The 18,069-nt window shown below is 40.3% G+C and overlaps 1 protein-coding gene across 1 annotated transcript in view; it reads right to left on the reverse strand.

The window, feature by feature from the left end:
- HTT (huntingtin) overlaps positions 1-18,069 on the reverse strand; it is a gene marked incomplete in the record, with an annotated part of 1,068,170 nt that overhangs the window by 842,405 nt on the left and 207,696 nt on the right. The window contains 2 exon segments of the mRNA XM_053704193.1: positions 6,330-6,691; positions 13,417-13,497. Coding sequence (XP_053560168.1) covers positions 6,330-6,691; positions 13,417-13,497 — 443 coding nt within the window.

Raw genomic sequence — 18,069 nt, forward strand, 5'->3', positions numbered from 1 at the left:
CATGATCCGGTTCATCTCTACAGAGCTCAGGGGTCTTCAAAACTTATTTTGAGGGAGGTAATTTCTCTCAGCAGAGCTGTGAGAATTATAGTTGACTGAGATAAAAAACGTTTATTCTGTAATTTGTTTCCTGCTTTCAGAATTTGTTATCTTTGCTAATGGGATTAAACCTTTGCTAAATTTGTGTTGTTTACAAGGATTGAGGCTATAACTGTTTCAATTTATTAATTTTCAACTGTCATAGACCTTCTGTGCTTCTTAAAGGCACAGTACGTTTTTAATATTATTCTAATTGAATTGTATTCCAAGTTGCAAGTTTATTTGCTAGTGTGTTAAACATGTCTGATTCAGAGGATGATACCTGTGTCATTTGTTGCAATGCCAAAGTGGAGCCCAATAGAAATTTATGTACTAACTGTATTGATGCTACTTTAAATAAAAGTCAATCTGTACAAATTGAACAAATTTCACCAAACAACGAGGGGAGAGTTATGCCGACTAACTCGCCTCACGTGTCAGTACCTGCATCTCCCGCTCGGGAGGTGCGTGATATGGTAGCGCCGAGTACATCTGGGCGGCCATTACAAATCACATTACAGGATATGGCTACTGTTATGACTGAAGTTTTGGCTAAATTACCAGAACTAAGAGGTAAGCGTGATCACTCTGGGGTGAGAACAGAGTGCGCTGATAATATTAGAGCCATGTCAGACACTGCGTCACAGGTGGCAGAACATGAGGACGGAGAACTTCATTCTGTAGGTGACGGTTCTGATCCAAACAGACTGGATTCAGATATTTCAAATTTTAAATTTAAACTGGAAAACCTCCGTGTATTACTAGGGGAGGTGTTAGCGGCTCTGAATGATTGTAACACAGTTGCAATACCAGAGAAAATGTGTAGGTTGGATAAATATTTTGCGGTACCGGCGAGTACTGAGGTTTTTCCTATACCTAAGAGACTTACTGAAATTGTTACTAAGGAGTGGGATAGACCCGGTGTGCCGTTCTCACCCCCTCCGATATTTAGAAAAATGTTTCCAATAGACGCCACCACACGGGACTTATGGCAAACGGTCCCTAAGGTGGAGGGAGCAGTTTCTACTTTAGCTAAGCGTACCACTATCCCGGTGGAGGATAGCTGTGCTTTTTCAGATCCAATGGATAAAAAATTAGAGGGTTACCTTAAGAAAATGTTTGTTCAACAAGGTTTTATATTGCAACCCCTTGCATGCATTGCGCCGATCACGGCTGCAGCGGCATTCTGGATTGAGTCTCTGGAAGAGAACATTAGTTCAGCTACTCTGGACGACATTACGGACAGGCTTAGAGTCCTTAAACTAGCTAATTCATTCATTTCGGAGGCCGTAGTACATCTTACTAAACTTACGGCGAAGAATTCAGGATTCGCCATTCAGGCACGCAGGGCGCTGTGGCTAAAATCCTGGTCAGCTGATGTTACTTCTAAGTCTAAATTGCTTAATATACCTTTCAAAGGGCAGACCTTATTCGGGCCCGGGTTGAAAGAGATTATCGCTGACATTACAGGAGGTAAAGGCCATGCCCTGCCTCAGGACAAAGCCAAAGCTAAGGCTAGACAGTCTAATTTTCGTTCCTTTCGTAATTTCAAAGCAGGAGCAGCATCAAATTCCTCTGCACCAAAACAGGAAGGAGCTGTTGCCCGCTACAGACAAGGCTGGAAACCTAACCAGTCCTGGAACAAGGGCAAGCAGACTAGGAAACCTGCTGCTGCCCCTAAAACAGCATGAATTGAGGGCCCCCGATCCGGGATCGGATCTAGTGGGGGGCAGACTTTCTCTCTTCGCCCAGGCTTGGGCAAGAGATGTCCAGGATCCCTGGGCGCTAGAGATAATATCTCAGGGATACCTTCTGGACTTCAAATACTCTCCTCCAAGAGAGAGATTTCATCTGTCAAGGTTGTCATCAATCCAGACAAAGAAAGAGGCGTTTCTACGCTGCGTACAAGAGCTCTTGTTAATGGGAGTAATCCATCCAGTTCCACGATCGGAACAGGGACAGGGGTTTTACTCAAACCTGTTTGTGGTTCCCAAAAAAGAGGGAACTTTCAGACCAATCCTGGACTTAAAGATCCTAAACAAATTCCTAAGAGTTCCATCGTTCAAGATGGAGACTATTCGGACAATTTTACCTATGATCCAAGAGGGTCAGTACATGACCACTGTAGATCTAAAGGATGCTTACCTTCACATACCGATTCACAAAGATCATTACCGGTACCTAAGGTTTGCCTTCCTAGACAGGCATTACCAGTTTGTGGCTCTTCCATTCGGATTGGCTACAGCTCCAAGAATCTTCACAAAGGTTCTGGGTGCTCTTCTGGCGGTACTAAGACCGCGGGGAATCTCGGTAGCTCCATACCTAGACGACATTCTGATACAAGCTTCAAGCTTTCAAACTGCCAAGTCTCATACAGAGTTAGTACTGGCATTTCTAAGGTCACATGGATGGAAGGTGAACGAAAAGAAAAGTTCACTCGTTCCACTCACAAGAGTTCCCTTCCTGGGGACTCTTATAGATTCTGTAGAAATGAAGATTTACCTGACAGAGGACAGGCTAACAAGACTTCAAAGTGCTTGCCGCACCCTTCATTCCATTCAACACCCGTCAGTGGCTCAATGCATGGAGGTAATCGGCTTAATGGTAGCGGCAATGGACATAGTACCCTTTGCACGCTTACACCTCAGACCACTGCAACTGTGCATGCTAAGTCAGTGGAATGGGGATTACTCAGACTTATCCCCTTCTCTGAATCTGGATCAAGAGACCAGAAATTCTCTTCTATGGTGGCTTTCTCGGCCACATCTGTCCAGGGGGATGCCATTCAGCAGACCAGACTGGACAATTGTAACAACAGACGCCAGCCTTCTAGGTTGGGGTGCCGTCTGGAATTCTCTGAGGGCTCAGGGACAATGGAGTCAGGAGGAGAGTCTCCTGCCAATAAACATTCTGGAATTGAGAGCAGTTCTCAATGCCCTCCTGGCTTGGCCCCGGTTGACAACTCGGGGGTTCATCAGGTTTCAGTCGGACAACATCACGACTGTAGCTTACATCAACCATCAGGGAGGGACAAGAAGCTCCCTAGCTATGATGGAAGTATCAAAGATAATTCGCTGGGCAGAGTCTCACTCTTGCCACCTGTCAGCAATCCACATCCCGGGAGTGGAGAACTGGGAGGCGGATTTCTTAAGTCGTCAGACTTTTCATCCGGGGGAGTGGGAACTCCATCCGGAGGTCTTTGCCCAAATACTTCGACGTTGGGGCAAACCAGAGATAGATCTCATGGCATCTCGACAGAACGCCAAGCTTCCTCGTTACGGGTCCAGATCCAGGGATCCAGGAGCAGTCCTGATAGATGCCCTGACAGCACCTTGGGACTTCAGGATGGCTTACGTGTTTCCACCCTTCCCGATGCTTCCTCGTTTGATTGCCAGAATCAAACAAGAGAGAGCATCAGTGATTCTAATAGCACCTGCGTGGCCACGCAGGACTTGGTATGCAGACCTGGTGGACATGTCATCCTGTCCACCTTGGTCTCTACCTCTGAAACAGGACCTTCTGATACAGGGTCCCTTCAAACATCAAAATCTAACTTCTCTGAAGCTGACTGCTTGGAAATTGAACGCTTGATTTTATCAAGACGTGGGTTTTCTGAGTCAGTTATTGATACCTTAATACAGGCTAGGAAGCCTGTTACCAGAAAGATTTACCATAAGATATGGCGTAAATACCTATATTGGTGTGAATCCAAAGGTTACTCTTGGAGTAAGGTTAGGATTCCTAGGATATTGTCTTTTCTACAAGAAGGTTTAGAAAAGGGTTTATCTGCTAGTTCATTAAAGGGACAGATCTCAGCTCTGTCCATTCTGTTACACAAACGTCTGTCAGAAGTTCCTGACGTCCAGGCTTTTTGTCAGGCTTTGGCCAGGATTAAGCCTGTGTTTAAAACTGTTGCTCCACCATGGAGTTTAAACCTTGTTCTTAATGTTTTACAGGGCGTTCCGTTTGAACCCCTTCATTCCATTGATATAAAGTTGTTATCTTGGAAAGTTCTATTTTTAATGGCTATTTCCTCGGCTCGAAGAGTCTCTGAATTATCAGCCTTACATTGTGATTCTCCTTATTTGATTTTTCATTCGGATAAGGTAGTTCTGCGTACTAAACCTGGGTTCTTACCTAAGGTAGTTACTAACAGGAATATCAATCAAGAGATTGTTGTTCCTTCTTTGTGCCCAAATCCTTCTTCGAAGAAGGAACGTCTACTGCACAACCTGGATGTAGTCCGTGCTCTAAAATTTTACTTACAGGCAACTAAGGAATTTCGACAAACGTCTTCTCTGTTTGTCGTTTACTCTGGGCAGAGGAGAGGTCAAAAGGCTTCTGCTACCTCTCTTTCTTTTTGGCTTCGTAGCATAATTCGTTTAGCTTATGAGACTGCTGGACAGCAGCCTCCTGAAACAATTACAGCTCATTCTACTAGAGCTGTGGCTTCCACTTGGGCCTTCAAGAATGAGGCCTCTGTTGAACAGATTTGCAAGGCTGCAACTTGGTCTTCGCTTCATACTTTTTCCAAATTTTACAAATTTGACACTTTTGCTTCATCGGAGGCTATTTTTGGGAGAAAGGTTCTTCAGGCAGTGGTTCCTTCTGTATAAAGAGCCTGCCTATCCCTCCCGTCATCCGTGTACTTTTGCTTTGGTATTGGTATCCCAGAAGTAATGATGACCCGTGGACTGATCACACTTAACAGAAGAAAACATAATTTATGCTTACCTGATAAATTCCTTTCTTCTGTAGTGTGATCAGTCCACGGCCCGCCCTGTTTTTAAGGCAGGTAAATATTTTTTAATTTATACTCCAGTCACCACTTCACCCTTGGCTTTTCCTTTCTCGTTGGTCCTTGGTCGAATGACTGGGAGTGACGTAGAGGGGAGGAGCTATATGCAGCTCTGCTGGGTGAATCCTCTTGCACTTCCTGTTGGGGAGGAGTAATATCCCAGAAGTAATGATGACCCGTGGACTGATCACACTACAGAAGAAAGGAATTTATCAGGTAAGCATAAATTATGTTTTTCACATTACTTCCATTACCAAATTTTGCACCATCTTTTTATGTGCACATTTTTTGTGGCACCAAATCCTACTGAGCATGTGCACAAGCTCAGAGTATACGTATCCTGATTGGCTGATGTCTGTCACATGATACAGGGAGCTGGCAAATGGGGGAAAATATATATTCCAGTAACAAAAAATCTACTGCTTTTGTGAAACTCAGAGTAAGTTATATTGCATTGCCTTTGTATTATGCAATTCTACTGTATTTAGCTGTCCTTTAACTAAAATGACCATAACAATAGTATATTTTAGAAATGTTACTAAGTTTAGCAAACCTAAAGAAGGTGGTTTTATAATAATGACAAATCTGATTTCCTTAAAAAAAAAAAAAACACTAGCAACTAATATTAGGTTTATTGTTCGATTGAGCTACTGTAATTACGAAATTTAAGTTTATCATAATATTCTGGATATTGAAATATATTTAAGCGTTTGACATTCGATACTAATGTCTAAAAACGGGAGATGAAAAGAATTCCAAACATTTGTGTATTCATTTATAGTAGTTTTTGAGGACACCAGAAAAGATTATCGGTTGAGCAAAAACTGAAATACTACAAAGATGAAAACTGAAATCTATTAAAGATATATCCATAAAATGTTTTAAGAAAACTATAAAATCTGTAGCATAAAATTGTCCACAAATGCCAAGCATGATTTAATACATAAAGTAGGAAGATAGTACTCCTGTTAAAATCCAGGCAGGACACTGTTGGTAAGCTTAGATTTTAACAAAGATAATTAATAGTAGTATTGCTAAGCTCAATTGCACAAATGTAATGGACCACTCGTTTAATGGATGAGCGACTAAGTTTGTTTGGCTGCCAGGGCTACAACTTGTAATCATGAGCTATTAACAACTAAAAAGAGTAGGGACACTAATCAACAGAGCATTTAAACTGAGGTTTTTCTCAAATCAAAACAAAGAAGCAAATTATTGTTTTTTTTTATGCATTGAGCTGCTACTTAACACTGGCAAGAATATATCAATAGGCCATGCTCTTAAGCAGGAGGTATGAGCTGCTGACCTTTTCAAAACTATTGGCTGAGACTGAAAAGGAAGATGATGAATATGTAGATGTGTCCAAGCCTGGGCCCTCAGTGGAGGAACTCTTAGACATGTCTGGCCCTTCAGTAGAAGACCGGGATACCCCCTCAGCCCGATGCACACTTACAATTTCAGAACTGTCCGAAGGCGTCACAGCAGAATCTGGACCTTCTGTGGTGGTTTGTGAGCTATCACTCACTGGTGAGGAAGCCTGGGTGGTTCCCTCATTCAAGTCTATGTTTGCATCAGATTGAACAGTGCTGATCTGGCTGGAACTGCAACTTAAAACGTCCTCCTCATCCCCTTCTGCTACAGTGCTTGGCAAGTCTGAGCTGCTAAGATCTACCGAGTCTGACTGCAAAGTGTGTTGTGAACGTGGTTGCTCTGTGATGATGTCATGAACGGCAGAGTCTGGAGTTGTGCCTGACACTGGAGCAGAACCACCAGAGGATGTAGAACCATCAGCTGCTGCTTCATTTTTAACACCAGCTTAAAAGAAAAAAAATATTAGGAGTTATTACTTTAATTTGTCACACTTTAAATGTGTAATTTATGGATAACCAAATTCATCCCACACTGATGAAAAAGTGATTCCATTAAATCTTTTAAGAGACCAAGACTAAGATGCGGGACAAAAATGATTATATGAGAGTAACACAAAATTGTAAAGCTTTCAAAACTATTTTGTGGTCTTACATGGTGAGATGTACTTAAAGTGATGGTAAATTTAAACATATTGGAAAACGCCAATAGATATAAGTCTGCAAAATAATATGAGGTTCATTCGATGTTAGTGTTCATCTAATAAACATTTATATTTACTTGAATTTCTCTTCGTAAGATACATGTTTAGTCAGTCTCACAAAACAGTGCACTTTTTTTGTTCTGACATTTCTTCCTCTAGCCAATGACTTGCTCGTCTATTTGCATGTTTGCAGATGGGGGGGGGGGATTAGCATTTGCACATGGGCCAATGACGTCATCTGCTATTGCATCCTTGAACCCGCATCAGCCACGCATGCATATTTAAAACAATTATAAAATCCCTGCCTATGTCATACTTACAACATTACGATCCAGCACTCTTATAATTACAGCAGAAGACTTATTTATACCGAATGTAAGAATGGAATTACAATGTTTAATTAGGAAAATATAAATGGTACTTTGATACCTTTGCACTGATGCCTACATAGAGAGCGGGTGGGACCGCTCTCTCCATCACACTCGGCATAAACCCAGAACCAGAAGAGGTGAGGAGGAACAATAAGTAAAAATATAAAAGATATCAATTTTATAACTTTGAAAGTTAGCAACTTGTTTATAAGATTTATATTCATATACTGTATTTGAAAATAGTTAAATATACCATCACTTTAACAAAAAAAAGACTGATTTTTAAAAGCTGCCTTTATGTGGAAATTTCCATATGTATTTTTTTTGTTTGTTTTTACAACTACAATGTATGTAGAATTTAGAGTGCTTGGTGTTTTCATACAAACTCTTACAATATCCAAATTGAGAGTGCCAATTTAATTTTATACAAAGCTCTTTCATATTGGCTCACCCATTATGCCAACCATTAAATCAACAAAAAGACAAAAAAAAAACAGGAGGGGAGACAAGAAGTTTATGAGTGACTATCACATTCATGAATGTTTCATGATGATTTATCACAAAATGTATCAATTGTAAATGCATAATCCTAATATAAGGAATCAGATCCCTTAAAGTACATTCACCAATAAACATACCCTTAAATTTCATGGAGAGCAAACATACAAAAGTCCTGCTACGTTAACCAGGACACAATTTGTTTATAGCAATATGAAAATATTCATAATCCAGTATTAGCAAAAGCTAACATTGGGTGTTAACAAGCTTAGCTCTGAAAAAAATGCACACACATAAATATTTTAAAGATAATTACATTTTATTGTACTTTTTTATCCTAATCATCTCACAGTACTGTGAATGCACCTGATCCCGTCTGATATGTGTAATAAAATCAACTACATGAGCTACGATAGATAAAATGTGATTTTTCTATATACAGTCAACATTTTTTTATTCACTTTTTAAGTGAATACAGATGGAGCAAGGTATGAGTATTGACAACTAGGTTAATATTTCAATCCCGAGTTGAAGAAAGCAGAAACATAAAACAAGTGTAATGGGTAATAAAACCACTTTATACATTTCTCCGGTTGCAGAGACAGATTAGTATGAAGATTCAGGCAATAAAATCAAGATAACTTTTTTACTTAATTGCAAAAAAATAAATGGAAAAAATAATAATATATACTATATGTGTGTATATATATATATCCTAAATTAAAATATATTATAATAATAATAATTAGCGTCAAAAACAGGGAAATGTATAAATATATATATATATTTAGACAAAAAAATGTCACAAACGATATATACAAATAGTCGTATATTATAGTGGAATAAATGCTAAGAGTCAGTATCACTTGACTTTACAAGATACAACGCATACAAATCCCAATAAAATAAAGTGCAGAGTTAGAGACAATAGCACTGCTTGCCTGGCCAGGTTAAAAACAACCACAATGACATGTTTCCATGCTCCGCAGGCACACATTCAAAATTAAGAAACTTTAAACCCAGCAACTTCACGTTGGATACAATAGTTCCTGAATTAGGGGTGGGTAAGTAATTTATCATTCCTCATCTACACTCAGGCTAAGCTCCTTCTCAAGTGGGAGCTGTATTACCGTGATTACTGTCTGGTATCAGAATCTTTATAGTATTGGTCAGAATAAGTGTTAATAATAATAAATATGACAATAGCAGATGCTGTATTACCATTATCACTCTCAGAAAGTATTATATTATATACTTTATACCAAGGTAGTAATCTTGTTACTTAACCCCTTAGTGACCAGACCTCTTTTCCATTTTCTGACCATTTGGGACTAGGGTTATTTTTACATTTCTGCGGTGTTTGTGTTTAGCTGTAATTTTCCTCTTACTCATTTACTGTACCCACACATATTATATACCGGTTTTCTCGCCATTAAATAGACTTTCTAAAGATACCATTATTTTCATCATATCTTATAATTTCCTATAAAAAAAATATATAAAATATGATGAAAACATGAAAAAAAAACACTTTTTCTAACTTTGACCCCCACAATCTGTTACACATCTACAACCACTAAAAAAACACCCATGCTAAACAGTTTCTAAATTTTGTCCTGAGTTTAGAAATACCCAATTTATAGGGCAATAAATACAAGTAGCACTTTTGCTATTTCCAAGCCATTTTTTCCCCCAAATTTAGCGATAGTTACGTTGTAACACTGATATCTGTCAGGAATCCCTGAATATCCCTTGACATGTGTGTGTGTATATATATATATATTTTAGTAGACAGCCGAAAATATTGATCTAGGCCCATCCCACCCATCTCACACATCCCAACCCCTGATCCCTCCCTGACCCCTCACAAATAGCTCTCTTCCCTCCATCTCACAATTGTCACCGCCATCTTAAGTAGTGGCAGGAAGTCTGCCAGTACTAAAATAAAAGCCTTTATATATATATATATATATATATATATATATATATATAGTTTCTGCAGTGTAGGTTCCCCCATAACCTCCATGATCCCCCCAAACAGCTCTTTTAAACTACCCCTCCTTCCTATGTGTGGCCATTTTAGATACTGGCAGCTTTCTTAACAAATTTGCTCTTTTTTTTTTTTTTTATTATTTTTATTTTACCCCATTTTCCCGTAGTGTAGCTGCCCCCCTCCCAAATCCCATTTAAAACAATTATTTCCCCTCTCCCTCAAGGACTCTGTCGCTCTCCCACCCCCCTTGCACGCTCCCTTCCCGGAATAGCGGCCGGAACTAGTCCAGCGATGGGCCGCCCACCAGCCTCTCTGCAGCTGCACCCACCAACGATCAGCACTATCGATGGCCGATGCAGAGAGGGCCCTCTCTGTATCGGTGTGCAAAAAAGGTATTGCAGTGATGCCTCAATATCGAGGCATCACGGCAATACCTTGAAAGTGGCTGGAAGCGATCAGGATAGCTTCCACCGCTTTAAACCACTGACGGCGTACAGAGTACGTCGTTGGTCTTTAACGACTGTTTTTTTTGTAGGACTACCCTGGAGGTCGTCAGTCATTAAGGGGTTAAAGGGACACTGAACCCAAAACTTTTCTTTCACGATTCAGATAGAGCATGCAATGTTCAGCAACTTTCTGATTTACTCCTATTATCAAATTTTATTCATTCTCTTGGTATCTTTATTTGAAAATCAAGAATGTACGTTTAGATGCCGGCCCATTTTGGTGAACAACCTGAGTTGTTCTTGCTGATTGGTGTAAAAATGCACCCACCAACATACAAGTGCTGTCCAGTGCTAGAAACAAAAATTGACTGGCTCCTGAGCTTAGATGCCTTCTTTTTCAAATAAAGATAGCAAGAGAACGAAGAAAAATTAATAGTAGTAAATTAGAAAGTTGCTTAAAATTGCATGTTCTATCTGAATCACTAAAGAAAAAATTTGGGTTCAGTGTCCCTTTAAGAACCCACTTTACCACATTCCTAATTGTAAGGTTGAAATATTAAAGGGACGTTAAACCCAAACATTTTCTTTTGTGATAGAGCATACATTTTTAAGCAACTTTCCAATTTACTTCTTTTATCAATTTTATTGCATTCTCTCTGTATCCTTTATTGAAGGAGCAGCAATGCACTAATGACTCATGAGAGCTAGATAAACACAATCATTAAGCCAATGACAAGAGGCATATATATGCAGCCTCCAATCAGCAGCTAGCTTTCACAGCCTGAGTCTACCTAGCTAAGCTTTTCAACAAACGATACAATAAGACGAAAAAAATTAGATAGTAAAAAAAAAATTGAAAAGTTGTTTAAAATTGTATGTGCTATCAGAATTATGAAAGAACATGTTTGGGTTTCATGCCCCTTTAAAGTGATGGTAAATTCAGCCCAACTGCTCCAGATATTTTTAAAGCTCTTATCCTAACTAGCATATCGATATGCTTTATTATTAATAAAACCATCAGTACACGGAATAATTTCAATTTTAGTCCTGCTGCGTTACCCTTTTTAATTCAGCCTCTCTCTAACATTTTCAAAACTCCTACTTTGAGTGGCATCTGTTCTAGCCAATCATAGCCTCACCATGCGCCCCATGTAAAACTAACTGCACGCTCCCGTGCTCGGAACTCAGTAATCTTAATGCGATGCGCATGCGCGACTACTTACGCTACTTGCGTAACAGAATAAGGGAATCCTCAGCTCTGCTTACAGTAAACAGTGCATCTGTTTGTAGGCAAAAGTAAGTTGACGATTTCTCTTTTTCAGTTACGCAAGTAGCGTAAGTAGTCACGCATGCACATTGCATTAAGATTACTGAGTTCCGAGCACGGGAGCGTGCAGTTAGTTTTACATGGGGCCCATGGTGAGGCTATGATTGGCTAGAACATATGCCACTCAAAGCAGGTTGCAATACCAGAACAATAAAAAGGAAGAGAGATTTTCTGGAGGGGAATATTTCGTGCACTTGTCATCTATGGTGAGAATCAGCCAATAGTGGTGTCATCTGTTGTCATGTCTCACTACTACCATCACTTGAGGGAATTACATCTTATGATAGAGACGATAATGGCTTATAAATGATCCTTTACTGTGCAGTCTCGATGAATACAATGAAGCTCTAAAGGACTTATTTGAAAGCAGGTATATGAAGCCATTTACAAAGTCATTAAAAAAGCCAAAAGCATTTTCATTGTAAGGCTCACTATATCGTCTTGTTGAAAGATAGCAACAGTGAAGCGAGGAAGGTTTGCCAATGATATGAGTAATAAGGTCATAAAAGGACTAGTCTCAAAAAGGTGATCCTAACAAAGACTCAGTGAATTGGTGTATGGTTAATTATCTAACCATGAAGATAATGACCAGCTCCAGTCAAGACAGGGTCTGGGTGGGGATGTTAACTAGATAAGACGAAATTAAGGTAACCGCAATGAGAATGTTTGTTAGGGGTCCTTGGTGAACACCAATGGAGCGTTGGTTAACACAAAGGGAGATTTTGGAGGCTAAAAGCAAAGAAAAGAAAATAACAGCAAATGGGATGCATAACAACATGTTTGAGGTCAACGGTAGACATGTATTTTGCTCAGGTTTCACATCTACCAAAACAGAATGAAGTACCTATTTTGAATCCGAAACCTTGACTGCTCCAAAGGGTTGAAAATGATCATTACAAACTTTTGAGAAAGAGAATAACATTAACCAGAGCTATGGCAGGAGGAGGAAATCAGAACTCTTGCAAAGAGTTAAAGAAATCCAACAAAATAAATTAATCATTTCAAAAATAGGAGAATAGAAAAGGATGAGAATTCAAATGAATAAAAGCCTTTAAGCAGACACCTAAAAACCTGACAAGTTAATATATCTCTTGGTGGATAACTTACAGTTAGCCCACTGTTGCCTAAAACAATCTATTGCTACATGTGCTACATCATATATAACAGAATTATTTTATTTTTTTAATCTGAAGGTGCTATATTTATCTATGAATAATTTAGAAGCTGTCCCCCCCATATATCCCTTAAAGGAATATTAAACAGTAAATACATGCTAAATATAATTATATATTCACAGCACAGATGATCTTGAAAATAGCATATAGTTTGTTTGTTTTTTGTGTTTTTTAATGATATTAGTCGTCATAAATATTCAAAAAAATAGCAAAAGTTTTACTGTATAAAAAGTTTTTTAATTTCAATAAAGTAATGGACGTCACAATGTTGAAACCTAGGTTTCAACATCTAATCATTTTTGCTGAGGAAAATTAGAAACAAATAAAGTGTAGATACATGGACATTTAGAATAAACTAATGTTAAAGTAACTTTATCAGCCCCTTTAACATTGCTATATTCAACACTTCCATTGTTTGTACACTGTATCTGATCCTTATTGTCCTAAATGTCCTTGGCAAAAGAAATTAAATAATGTTTCAACTAAATTGTCAAAGTTTTTTGTTGGTTTTTTTTTTGTTTGTTTGTTTTTTTTTACAAATAATATAAAATATTATTTTCAAATGTTTAACGTCCCTTCAAATCCAGTAAAGTCTCAAATGTTCCTAAGCAGTCTTGGGTCAATGTACCAGCCTACATCGTTGTGCTCCTCTCACAAACCTGCCAAAGGTGTTGTAGTGCTTTCTGGTTTCACTTCTGAGTCATCCTCCAGTCCTTCTTCTTCACCTAAATGTATTTTCCCTAATCAATGATTAAATAAAAGTATTAATATGGTCATATAAATATTTTTGCATTTGAAAAACATTTTAATCATATTAACAATTTTACAGTACACATATACTATTATTGTGCAGCATAGAAAACAAATTTAACACCCCAGAAAATCTATGTAGAAATGGATAATAATACGCAATATCATTTCAAGGTCACGGTCAGGATCTCTACGGAGATAAAAAAAACTCTCTACTGCATTAAATGCTTTCAATCATATAATCCATTAAGGATCACTTTTCACAAACACTTTATTATTTAATATTAATGTTGTGTGTATGAATGTATTGTTATTTGAGCTGTTTCATATGAGAGCAGTTTTGTATTCATTGTGGTATGTAGAATTATTGGGCGAGATTACATATGCGGGGCAAACTTCAGCATAACTGCTGAAACCCCCTGCCGCCCATAATTTCACCTTGCACATCGGGGTATCACAGTTCATAAACTGCTGTAAGTCGGATAAACTAGCGATGTCCAGAAATGTGCATAATACATAATTTATGCTTACCTGATAAATTTATTTCTCTTGTAGTGTATCCAGTCCACGGATCATCCATTACTTGTGGGATATTCTCCTTCCCAACAGGAAGTTGCAAGAGGATCACCCACAGCAGAGCTGCTATATAGCTCCTCCCCTCACTGCCATATCCAGTCATTCGACCGAAACAAGACGAGAAAGGAGAAACCATAGGGTGCAGTGGTGACTGTAGTTTAATTAAAATTTAGACCTGCCTTAAAAAGGACAGGGCGGGCCGTGGACTGGATACACTACAAGAGAAATAAATTTATCAGGTAAGCATAAATTATGTATTCTCTTGTTAAGTGTATCCAGTCCACGGATCATCCATTACTTGTGGGATACCAATACCAAAGCTAAAGTACACGGATGATGGGAGGGACAAGGCAGGAACTTAAACGGAAGGAACCACTGCCTGTAGAACCTTTCTCCCAAAAACAGCCTCCGAAGAAGCAAAAGTGTCAAATTTGTAAAATTTTGAAAAGGTGTGAAGCGAAGACCAAGTCGCAGCCTTGCAAATCTGTTCAACAGAGGCCACATTTTTAAAGGCCCAGGTGGAAGTCACAGCTCTAGTAGAATGAGCTGTAATCCTTTCAGGGGGCTGCTGTCCAGCAGTCTCATAGGCTAAGCGTATTATGTTCCGAAGTCAAAAGGAGAGAGAGGTTGTCGAAGCTTTTTGACCTCTCCTCTGTCCAGAGTAAACAACAAACAGGGCAGATGTTTGACGAAAATCTTTAGTAGCCTGTAAGTAAAACTTCAAGGCACGGACTACGTCCAGATTATGCAAAAGACGTTCCTTCTTTGAAGAAGGATTAGGACACAATGATGGAACAACAATCTCTTGATTGATATTCCTGTTAGAAACCACCTTAGGTAAAAACCCAGGTTTGGTACGCAGAACTACCTTGTCTGAATGAAAAATCAGATAAGGAGAATCACAATGTAAGGCAGATAACTCAGAGACTCTTCGAGCCGAGGAAATAGCCATCAAAAACAGAACTTTCCAAGATAAAAGTTTAATATCAATGGAATGAAGGGGTTCAAACGGAACTCCCTGAAGAACTTTAAGAACCAAGTTTAAGCTCCACGGGGGAGCAACAGTTTTAAACACAGGCTTAATCCTAACCAAAGCCTGACAAAATGCCTGGACGTCTGGAACTTCTGCCAGACGCTTGTGCAAAAGAATAGACAGAGCAGAGATCTGTCCTTTCAAAGAACTAGCTGATAAGCCTTTGGATTCACACCAATAAAGATATTTACGCCATATCTTATGGTAGATTTTTCTGGTGACAGGCTTCCGAGCCTGTATTAAGGTATCAATGACTGACTCTGAGAAGCCACGCCTTGATAGAATCAAGCGTTCAATCTCCATGCAGTCAGTCTCAGAGAAATTAGATTTGGATGATTGAAAGGACCTTGTATTAGAAGGTCCTACCTCAGAGGCAGAGTCCATGGTGGAAGAGATGACATGTCCACTAGGTCTGCATACCAGGTCCTGCGTGGCCACGCAGGCGCTATCAGAATCACTGATGCTCTCTCCTGTTTGATTTTGGCAATCAGTCGAGGGAGCAGAGGAAACGGTGGAAACACATAGGCCAGGTTGAAGAACCAAGGAGCTGCTAGAGCATCTATCAGCGTTGCTCCCGGGTCCCTGGACCTGGATCCGTAACAAGGAAGCTTGGCGTTCTGGCGAGATGCCATGAGATCCAGTTCTGGTTTGCCCCAACGATGGGCCAGTTGAGCAAACACCTCCGGATGGAGTTCCCACTCCCCCGGATGAAAAGTCTGACGACTTAGAAAATCCGCCTCCCAGTTCTCTACGCCTGGGATGTGGATTGCTGACAGGTGGCAAGAGTGAGACTCTGCCCAGCGAATTATCTTTGAGACTTCTAACATCGCTAGGGAACTCCTGGTTCCCCCTTGATGGTTGATGTAAGCCACAGTCGTGATGTTGTCCAACTGAAATCTGATGAACCTCAGTGTTGCTAACTGAGGCCAAGCTAGAAGAGCATTGAATATTGCTCTTAACTCCAGAATATTTATTGGGAGGAGTTTCTCCTCCTGAGTCCACGATCCCTGAGCCTTCAGGGAGTTCCAGACTGCACCCCAACCTAGAAGGCTGGCATCTGTTGTTACAATCGTCCAATCTGGCCTGCGAAAGGTCATACCCTTGGACAGATGGACCCGAGAAAGCCACCAGAGAAGAGAATCTCTGGTCTCTTGATCCAGATTTAGTAGAGGGGACAAATCTGAGTAATCCCCATTCCACTGATTTAGCATGCATAGTTGCAGCGGTCTGAGATGCAGGCGCGCAAATGGCACTATCTCCATTGCCGCTACCATTAAGCCGATTACTTCCATGCACTGAGCCACTGACGGGCATGGAATGGAATGAAGGACACGGCAAGCATTTAGAAGTTTTGATAACCTGGACTCCGTCAGGTAAATTTTCATCTCTACAGAATCTATAAGAGTCCCTAGGAAGGAGACTCTTGTGAGTGGTGATAGAGAACTCTTTTCCACGTTCACTTTCCACCCATGCGACCTCAGAAATGCCAGAACTATCTCTGTATGAGACTTGGCAATTTGAAAGCTTGATGCCTGTATCAGGATGTCGTCTAGATACGGAGCCACCGCTATGCCTCGCGGTCTTAGAACCGCCAGAAGTGAGCCCAGAACCTTTGTAAAAATTCTCGGGGCAGTAGCCAACCCGAAGGGAAGAGCTACAAATTGGTAATGCCTGTCTAGAAAGGCAAACCTTAGGAACCGATGTTGATCTTTGTGAATCAGTATGTGAAGGTAGGCATCTTTTAAGTCCACTGTGGTCATGTACTGACCCTCTTGGATCATGGGTAGGATGGTCCGAATAGTTTCTATTTTGAATGATGGAACTCGGAGGAATTTGTTTAAGATCTTTAGATCCAAGATTGGTCTGAAGGTTCCCTCTTTCTTGGGAACCACAAACAGATTTGAATAAAATCCCTGTCCTTGTTCCGTCCGCGGAACTGGATGGATCACTCCCATTACTAGGAGGTCTTGCACACAGCTTAGGAATGCCTCTTTCTTTATCTGGTTTGCTGATAACCTTGAAAGATGAAATCTCCCTTGTGGAGGAGAAGCTTTGAAGTCCAGAAGATATCCCTGAGATATGATCTCCAACGCCCAGGGATCCTGAACATCTCTTGCCCACGCCTGGGCGAAGAGAGAAAGTCTGCCCCCCACTAGATCTGTTTCCGGATAGGGGGCCGTTCCTTCATGCTGTCTTGGGGGCAGCAGCAGGCTTTCTGGCCTGCTTGCCCTTGTTCCAGGACTGGTTAGGTTTCCAGGCCTGTCTGGAATGAGCAACAGTTCCCTCTTGTTTTGAAGCGGAGGAAGTTGATGCTGCTCCTGCCTTGAAATTTCGAAAGGCACAAAAATTAGACTGTTTGGCCTTTGATTTGGCCCTGTCCTGAGGAAGGGTATGACCCTTGCCTCCAGTAATGTCAGCAATAATTTCCTTCAAGCCAGGCCCGAATAAGGTCTGCCCCTTGAAAGGAATGTTGAGTAATTTAGACTTTGAAGTCACGTCAGCTGACCAGGATTTAAGCCATAGCGCCCTACGCGCCTGGATGGCGAATCCGGAATTCTTAGCCGTTAGTTTAGTCAAATGAACAATGGCATCAGAAACAAATGAGTTAGCTAGCTTAAGCGTTCTAAGCTTGTCAATAATTTCATTCAATGGAGCTGTCTGGATGGCCTCTTCCAGGGCCTCAAACCAGAATGCCGCCGCAGCAGTGACAGGCGCAATGCATGCAAGGGGCTGTAAAATAAAACCTTTTTGAATAAACATTTTCTTAAGGTAACCCTCCAATTTTTTATCCATTGGATCTGAAAAAGTACAACTGTCCTCAACCGGGATAGTGGTACGCTTTGCTAAAGTAGAAACTGCTCCCTCCACCTTAGGGACCGTCTGCCATAAGTCCCGTGTAGTGGCGTCTATTGGAAACTTTTTTCTAAATATAGGAGATGGGGAAAAGGGCACA

This window comes from Bombina bombina, chromosome 2, assembly GCF_027579735.1.
Source record: "Bombina bombina isolate aBomBom1 chromosome 2, aBomBom1.pri, whole genome shotgun sequence".
Lineage (NCBI taxonomy): Eukaryota > Metazoa > Chordata > Amphibia > Anura > Bombinatoridae > Bombina > Bombina bombina.